The sequence below is a fragment of the Mus caroli genome, chromosome 10 (genome assembly GCF_900094665.2).
Source record: "Mus caroli chromosome 10, CAROLI_EIJ_v1.1, whole genome shotgun sequence".
Taxonomy (NCBI): Eukaryota; Metazoa; Chordata; class Mammalia; order Rodentia; family Muridae; genus Mus; species Mus caroli.
The window spans coordinates 79,767,470-79,776,853 of NC_034579.1; the positions used below are offsets into that span (position 1 = coordinate 79,767,470).

A 9,384-nucleotide genomic window follows, 5' to 3' on the forward strand; every position below is an offset into this window, starting at 1 on the left:
GAGGTGTGCTTAGACAGTGGCTAGGCCACTTCTCAGAGGTGTGCTTAGACAGTGGCTAGGCCACTTCTCAGAGGTGTGCTTAGACAGTGGCTAGGGCACTGGCAGGGTTGCCTAGTGGCTGAGTGCCTTGTAGGCATCCATCATGTTTCTTCTGCATGAGTCCTTATCCAAACTTAGCTATTCGAAAAAGGATACCAATCATTGCACAGGGATTCAATGTCAGGGCCTCGTTGTACCTTTGACTAAATGTCCAAAGACAGTTACATCTGAGATACTAAAGTGTAAGATTTTAACACCAATAGGGGAAGACAATTTAATCCATAGAGACACTGGCTATGTGTATAAAGAAAGATCATTCTTCGTGTGCTTCCAGGAGATAAGTTGACGGGACAATTAAAGTTCATGGAACTGATGGACTAAAAAGCTGCTGGCAGGTCTGTTTCTCAGAAAACTGGTGAGAGCACTTCTTGCACATTTCTTACACATCTGTACCCAGGTCACCAGCTTAAAATGCTTGGTATAGACCTAGACTATGACATCCTGCTGCCTCTAATGGCACTCTGAACCTCAGCACATGTGACAAGAAGTATGAGCGACTCACCAACCATAATCTCTAGCCTAGAGAAGGAATTATTCCTGTCTAACTTCCAAAGTTTTACTTCCTGGGTTATCATGTATCCAGTTTATCTTAGATCTGTACTAACATGAAACAAAGGTTGGCAAGTATAAAATACAGTGTTATTAAGAGGCACCAAATAGGCCATGTAATTTGGCTAAAGTTACAAACTATCACCCCACAATAAATCCCAGCTAAGAACTGAGCTGGATCCAGAGCACACATTTACCATATCCTGGCTGACACTGTGACAACTGACCCAACAGCAATAGTGAGCATGACCTGTAACAAAGCAGAAAGTGGGACTGGCAAAATGACTGCTCTTCCAGGACAGCCAGGGCTATATAGAGAAACCCTGTCTCAACAAAACAAAATAATAATAATTTAAAATGTGCCACTTAAACCCAAGAGGTTAAAAAGTAGAAGCTATATCCTTATAACAAGGATTTTCTGCCCTTCCTTTTGTCTTGTGGTTTGGGGTATTTAGCTTAATTATTTTGAGGAGCATCTCTGTGCAGAGCAATAAAAGAATTCACCTTGTCCGTGCTCCTGAGTTAAGGGAGAAATCACTTGTAACACTAATGGTGATACCTTAGTCTTAGCAGCCACCCCCAGCACTGGCCTTCAAGCTGCTAGTTTCCAAGGAGACAGTAAAGCCCCACCTTAAGAGGGTGGGAGGAGAGGCTACAAACCCAGGTGCAGTCTGAGCACCATTGCACAGAAACAATCAGGATATGATCTCAAAGCCAAAACTAAGAAATGCTTTCTTTTAACCTTCAAGCCCTTCTTCCACAAAAGATCATGACAAATTCCATATTTTCATTAAAAATGACTTTAATTCTTCCTAGAGGAATACATGTTTGAGTGAAATACATTCATTCTATAAATACATTAGCAGCAAACCTTCCCAGCAGAGTCCTCTGCTCAAGCCTTTAAAGGAGCAGGAAGGCGTGTTCCATCAATCCTGTCAAGTTCAGGGTGTCTGCTTCTGGAGGAAAGCTGGGTATGCCTGCTCACAGGGAGTGACTAATAAGCCTTGTCCATCTTCCAAATCCTTTGGTATCCTCTAAGCTGGTGAGGACCTTCAGCAAGGAAGACAACTGGGAAGGCCTAACTGAAACCCACAATGCATTTGGAACTGCTTGTTGCTTTCAGCTAGCAACATTTTAATGGTTTCATAAAGCAAACCTACATTTAAACAAAAACAAAAAAACAAACCACCACCATTCCCCTCCTTCCTCCTGTGGGCAGAAGAACCAATGTTGTCAGGNGAGCCCATGTGCACTTGCTGACCAGAGACTACCCAGCATGCACTATCTGAACACTGTTAATGTTCTAGGTCCTCTCTGAAAGACTGAAGGCTTTCCTGAAGAGACATGGCTAGACCACAAAGATGTGCACATACACATAACCATGTGGCTAACCTTGGCTTCTATCAAAGTTGGGCTTCTGGACCTTTTTCTCTATCAGCCACTGTCCTCTGATCCATGCCTGCTTCTTTACCTGCCCTCTCAACCCCTGCTGAGACTGAGGGGCAGGAGCCAGAAGGTAGGCAGGTGTTCCTTTTTAACTAACTACAGTCCTCCTAACACTTGCACAGCGGTTACAATTCTCTCTGAAATGCATACATCAGTGCTTCATGTGTAGTTAGCAGTGGGATGGCTCAAGTCACGTTGGCTGGGGGGAAAGTGGAACAATGAGAGAAATCTGATTTGTGTGGACAAAGGGGCACTTTGACTCAAGCATAAATACATCTCCCAAATTACATGTAAATAAAGAACAGATAGTAAAAGTTGGCCCTCTCATTGCCACCCATTACTGAAAAGTAGGACAGATGCATGCCTCATCTGCCAGTCCATCTTAAAGAATCCACTGGACATTCCTCTGTAAGTGCTTTAGCTATCCCCACTTCGTCCACTTCTAACAGTGGGTTGGTTTTGTTTTACCAATGTGTGTTCCGTCCAAAGCAGTTGCTCTCTCCTCCTATTTATGTGCGGAGAGAGACTCATCTGTTGANTAAATAGCACTGCTCATCCTGCAGTCCTCTGTCCTCATGGAGTCTGGGAGATCTTCCTCCTCTGACTCATCCTCCTCTTCCTCCTCCTGTGCAGAGGAACTGGAGGTGGGCTCTTTGCAGGTCTTCAGGTGGCGAGTGAGATGGTACTTGGTTAAATAAGCCTTTGTGCATTTTTCGCAGACATAATCTCGTTTTCCTTCGTGAGAATTGAGATGCTCAATTCAAGTGGTTTGTTCTCAAGAACAGTTTATCACACTTCGGACACTTGATCTGGCGCTCTCTAGAGAAACACAAGAGTGACATCTGCTTGGTGTGTAAACAATCAAGCCACATAAGTTCCGTAATCTCAGGCCTTTATAGGAACTTTAAGAACCAGGCTGCTTTTCCCTTCTAGAGTACTATGCAAACAGGACCATCCAGTGTAGGTTTCTTTCACTGAAAATGAAGCCTGTGATATTCACTCAAGGCGCCCAAGTACCTGTAGTTTGCTCCATTCCATTAATATGAAGTATTTACAGAGAGTCTTCATAGATATCTAGTGGCTTTCAGTTTTATATTTTCATAATCAAGAATATCTACATCTCTGTGTGTGTGTGTGTATACATATACGTTACATACATACATACATAGAGGTTTATATTGATAGATGGATAGGCAGACAGACAGACAGACAGTTGGGGGATATACACAGGAGAAATATACACTTGGATCAAAAGTGCTTCCACCTTCAAGGTCAAAAAAGATGAAAGCTCTGCTGTTTGATGCACACTAAGCAAGCACAGAACTCCAACTCTTGTTCTAAACAAATCATAAAACCCTGTGTTCACCTCTGAGGGATCAACTTGAAACTAACCAGTAGGCCAAGCTGCAGAGTATAAAGACATATGCCCTGATAAAAAGAGAACTATATGGAAACATGACTGACCACACATTACATAAGAAGCCATTATGTTATAGAGTGGTCAGAGCCTGGGGATGTAACTCAGTGGTAGAGCACATACCTTGCCTGGCCTGTGGAAGATCCTGGTTTCAATTCACAGCACATACCTTCACCCCCTACCTTCCAAAAAAAGAAGTATTAACCCTATGTTTAAACCTTTGCAGAGGACAGATGTCAGAATTAAAGAACAGAGGCTAATAGAAGCTCACCCAGAACAAAACTTCCCCCAATACTACCTTGACTGTGTGGTATTCAGAAAGAAATAACATCCCCATCTGCCAGAGACATTTTGAAAATTAGTATGTCCCACAGTGTGTATACAGTCTCATGGGGACCTTTTTAAAAACAGCAAGTCTTGCAGGGGCTCAGGGGTCAAGAGTGTGGATTGCCTTTGCAGGACCTGATTTCAGTTCCCAGTACCCACCTTGAAAGTCCCACAACTGCCTGTCAGCTTGAGGACATCTGAGGCCCTCCCTCTTCTGACCTCTACAGCCTTACTCATGTGTGCACAAATACAATGAGTTTAAAATAAGTCTTAATGGCCAAGGCACAAGATGTTTCTAAGCTTTGCACTTCTCAGTAATAAAGGTCATTATTTCTTAAAAAAAAAAAAAAACAAACAAACAAATAAATAAATAAATAAATAAAAATAAAAATAAAAAAAATAAAATAAGTATTAAAGAATAATGAGGGCAAATTTAGCTGTGGAGGTACACTCCTATAACCACACTTCAAGACAGTGGGGGAAGGAACGGAAAATGCTAGGCTGGGGCTCTAGTCCTAGGCCAGTTACATTAGAATTCCCAAGGTGAGCCAGGCATGATGGCACACACCTTTAATCCCAGCACTTGGGAGGCAGAGGCAGGCAGATTTCTGAGTTCGAGGCCAGCCTGGTCTACAAGGTGAGTTCCAGGATAGCCAGGGCTATACAGACCCTGTCTCAAAAAAAAAAAAAAAAATCCCTAAGGTGGGAGGGACCCTGTCATCAGTTGTTAACATCCCCATGTTTATAACGGGCAGTGTTAGCACTGAGTCTCTCCCTACCATCTCCCAAAGCCCTAACTTCCTATTTTGAAGCCCTAACCTCCAGGGTGAGGTGGAGCTTTTTAGAACTGGGTTTAGATATAGCAGAGAATATGGAGCCTAGAAATGTGTCTTAAAATAAGAGGAAGAAACTGAAGTTCCTGTTCTCACTTACATCCCTCTCACCACCTATCCTCCAACCAGGGGCTGGGGCATAGCAAACAGTGCTCTTTCCTCACAGCTCTGGAGTCAAGGGCAGGGAACTGGCTCATTCTGCCAAGTGCCCAACTTGCAGTGCACTCGTGGCCACTTCCTCCCGCTGGGATGCTGCTGCTGCTGCACCGAGGACAGCATGTACATGACCCTAGAGATCTTCTCACCTCTCATACTGTACAACTTCTAGTTGATACTCAGAATTTCACACGATCAATGAAACTAATGAAGACTGTTGTAAAAGATCCTCTATAGGGCCAGCAAGGTTTAGCAAGTAAGACATTTGCCTGAGGCCTGATAACTTGAGGTAAATCCCCAAGGCACACATGGAGGATGGGGGCATCCATAAGTTGTCTTCTGACCTCCATGAGTACCATGGCATGTATGCATCACACAAACAAGCACATTACAAATAAATGCTTAAAACATTTTTTGGGATGATACAGCAAATATAGTAGTGCCTATCTGTGACCCCAGCTAATCAGGAATTTGAGATCAAACTAGGCTAAGCAAAATTCTCTAAGCAAAAAAGTAGGAGAAAAAAAAAAGTCCTTTTGAGAACTACACTAGATCCTGAGTCCTCTTGAAACCAAAGAGGTTCTTTAGAATATAAAGTTTACAGTGAACGTCACGTCCGTCAACCCTTGCTCAAAGCTGAGGAAAAGACTATCACTGCTTCTGCCTACTACCACTATGACTAATAGCAGGTCAGACCATTGTTTTACACCCAAATTTAGTAAAACATTCCTAGGCAATCTCCTGCCTAACGTTCTGCCCCCCAACCCTTTGTTCCCCTTGAATTATCCTCTGTCCTTCTAAAACAGAAGAGGTATGTCACCAAATAATGATACCCCTTTCCTTAAAGTCCATAAATGCCCACACAACTACATACATATAACTAATATTACTAAACACCTAAAAAAATGCTTGTTTCTCTATTAACCACAATTTACACACACACACACACACACACACACACACACACACACACACACACACGGCCTTAGCACAGGACTGCCCAGCAGGCAGTGGGTAGGGGAGTCAAATCTATTCCCAGCACAGCATTATTCTGAGGATGAGATGTAATTCCCTTGGTAGAGTTTCAACAGGGATACAGCTCAGCAGAGTGCCTGCCTAGCACTGAGAGCCTGTGTTGGGTCTCCACACTGCACAACAAGTACATGCCTGTGATCACAGCACTTAAGATTCCCTTATTAGGTCATCTCTAACTATGCCGTGAGTTCAAGGCCAGCCAGGAATACATGAGATTGTATCTCAAAAAATGAGACTGCTTATGCTGTAGAGTCTGCCTCTCACCACTTTCTCCAAAGTAGTATTTTCTAACACAGAGAAACACGTTCGATATTCTCTGCTTTTTTATGTTTCTGCCTATGGTATTTTCACACCCTTGCTGCCGCCTAGAATATCATCCTAACTCCTCATCCTTTCTATTTTCTTAATTCTAACTGATCTTAAGACTAAGCTAAAACTACTAGGGAGTGCGGCTGATCACCAAGGCTGGCTTATGCGCCCCTCTTCAGTAATGGGGACCCGACCCCTGGTCTTAGGCCAGATAATTGCTATATTATTTAGCTGTATTGCCAACCCTTTGTTTTTAAGATTTTGTTTTGTTTGGTTTGGGTTTGTTTTGTTTTGTTTTTCAAGCCAGGGTTTCTCTATGTAGTATAGCCTTGGCTGTCCTAGAAACTGGCTCTGTAGACTGAGTTGGGCTTGAACCTACAGATATCTCTGCCTCCAAGTGATGGGATTAAAGGCTTGCACCACCATCATCCAGCTTTAAGATTTATTTCATGTGTATGAATGTTGTGCCTGCATGTATGTCTGTGCACCACTTGCCAGCCCAGTGCCTAAAAGAGGCATGCTGGAACCCCTGGAACTGGAGTTATAGTCTGTTGTGAGCCTCTATGTGGGTGCTTGGAATCAAATACATGTTTTCTGAGAGTAGTGCTCCTAACCACTGAGCCACCTCTCCAGCACCCTCTATTTCTATTTTGACTATCCTCTAACTCACAGTCTATCTGATTCAGTCTCCTGAGTGGATGAGATCACAGGAGTATAGTGCTAGATCAGGCTCAAGCACTGCTTTTGTATGGTCTTCAGCATGGTGATGACTGACTTATTTATTTCACTTTCCCAAGTTGTAGCTCTCTAAAGATAAGGGCAATGTCTTTATCTCTGTCCCCAGCACAACAATGAGCATCAAGCATCAAAGAGGTGGCTTAAAAAACTTACTGTTTTAAAAACATGGATAAAATGAATACAAAGAACGTATGAAAATAAGAACAGAAACACAGAAGTGAAATCCTCCACAGTATGGCCTAAGGACTGGCACAGGACACACAGGAAAGGCTATATGGTAAGCAGGTGAGCTTTCTGGAGATGGCCCAGCATTGTGCACGGCTGGGATGGGTGTACTCTGAGAGGCATGGACCTTAGATACTTCGTCATAGGACTGCTTCCCACAGCTGATATGCCTTTCCTGCCACTACTACATAGCCTAATAATTCCTGGGCATCAGGCCACCTGTTGGCAAATTTCCTACAGATCAATATAAAGATGTACTTTCATATAATAATGTTATTTAGCTGAATTAATAACTTTACAGAACGCCTGATTTGATTCAAATAATTTTAGGAAGAAAGTTTAAGGAGATGGTTTACCAAAAAATAAAATAAAATAAGAATTAAGACTAGAACATGCCTCTGCCTCATAGACTAGTAAGTAAAGGCTGTAGAATAAGGAGCACAATGAGCTTTCATAAATTGCACTAAGAAGAGAAGTAGGCTTGGGACAAATTATGATCAAGAAAAAACATTCATTCTAGGTCAAGTCAAAGATAAGGCCATACGTATACAATAAAATAAAAAGCAAGGTCACATGAAACTGCTGCTTTGAACTTAGGAGCTTATAGAATGAAACACCGCTTTGAACTTACTATCAACATCCTTCTGTAACTCCTTTTTATGCAACATCTTATGTGTGAGGTAATTTTATAAAGAACTTTTGTCTAAGAAGCTATAAAAAGGCTGAGAAAAAATAAGATGTGGCTGTTGGGGCTCTGCCCCACCCATCAAACCTGTTTATGTGGATATATGCATATATGTCTGTCTGTAGGTATGTACATATGTTCATATATACATATGTACTCTATACATCTGTGTGTGTGTATAGAGTACATATGTATATGCATGCGCACTTGTAAAATTGATGAAACTGATGGTCAGGTACACCCAAGAGTCAGTGAGTGTGTAGGTGTGTATATATGACTTTCTCTTTATCCTTTTTCTTTCTCTCTGGCTCAGGAAGTTAATGAGCTCCAACTGGCCAGTGAGAAGCCCCTGAGTTAAAGAGCCCAAGTAATTAAGTTTCTTTTTCTAACCCCCTGCTGCTATTAGCAGGAGTCAACTGCCAGAAACCATCAGCTCTGGCCCCCATAACAATAATAGAAATGTAATAGCCGGAGGACTGTGCCCCACCTCAGAACCTGGGTGTCAGGGCGGGACTCTGACAAAGGACTGCTTGGTTTCTCTGGACCCTAACCTATAAGGGAGAAGCAGATGCACACCCAGCACCTCAGGCTCAGGCGTGCACACACAGTGGATCACCCCCGACAAGCAGCATCCTCACTACAGGATACTCACTGCGTGTGGATGAGCACGTGCTGCTTGAGGTCCTGTCTCCGCATGAACAGCTTGTCACAGTAANCACACTTGAGATTCTTCTCACCCGTGTGGATGACCATGTGAGACTCCAGGTGAGCCTTCTGCGTGAAAGACTTGTCACACAAAGTACACCTATAATTTTTCTGACCTGCAAATGATTCCAGGACATCATACTGAGAATAAAATAACTACAGATTCTCTGACAAGCAGGTAAATTTGGAGAAACAGCCCAAAAAGAATCAAGCAGAACTGACTCAGGCCTGGTACTCCACTCACCTACAGTGTCTATCTACAAACAGTCTAAGCCATTCCATTTATAACCTAAACGAAAGCTAGCAAGGCCAGTAAGTCTGACCTCCTAAGACCTCTTATCTAAAAATGCGTATGTTTGCAGCTGGCACACATACAAACTTTGAGGGAAAAAAATGATGCTACCAGTCCCTACCTAGTTAAAAGAACTTGGGATTAGCAATGTAACCATGTGAAGTACTTGTCTGGCCTACTTAAATCCCAGGATTCAATTCCAGCACCTATGAGCCAAGTATGGTGATCAGCCTCAGAAAGCATGGTGCTAACCTGGGATAATGACTCACTTCAAAAAGGAGAGATAACTCAACAAATTATAGAGCCTATCTACAGGCCTACAGGCCTTTCCATTGAATAATTTGTATTTTTGTTTCTTAAAAAAAAAAAAAAAACCCACAGTATAATCTCACAAAGCAAAACTGAATTCAAATCCTTCCAAGTATATTTTAGAAAATTCTAGGACAAGGGCTAGCAAATTGGGAGTGGGGGGGCAGAAAGGAGGAAGAAAGGGAAGAAGAGAGGGAAGAAGGAAAGGAGGGAGGGAAGGAGAGAGGGAGGGAGGAAGGAAGGGAGGGAGGGAGGGAGG

The 9,384-nt window shown here is 42.7% G+C and overlaps 1 protein-coding gene across 1 annotated transcript in view; it reads right to left on the reverse strand.

Moving 5' to 3' along the window:
* Nucleotides 1–2,068: 2,068 nt before the first annotated feature.
* The window catches only part of Prdm4 (PR/SET domain 4), a 20,745-nt gene continuing 13,429 nt past the window's right edge, over nt 2,069–9,384 (reverse strand). The window contains 3 exon segments of the mRNA XM_029482831.1: nt 2,069–2,851; nt 2,853–2,913; nt 8,472–8,640. Of these exon segments, the coding sequence (XP_029338691.1) occupies nt 2,600–2,851; nt 2,853–2,913; nt 8,472–8,640 (482 nt within the window). The 3' untranslated portion in view covers nt 2,069–2,599.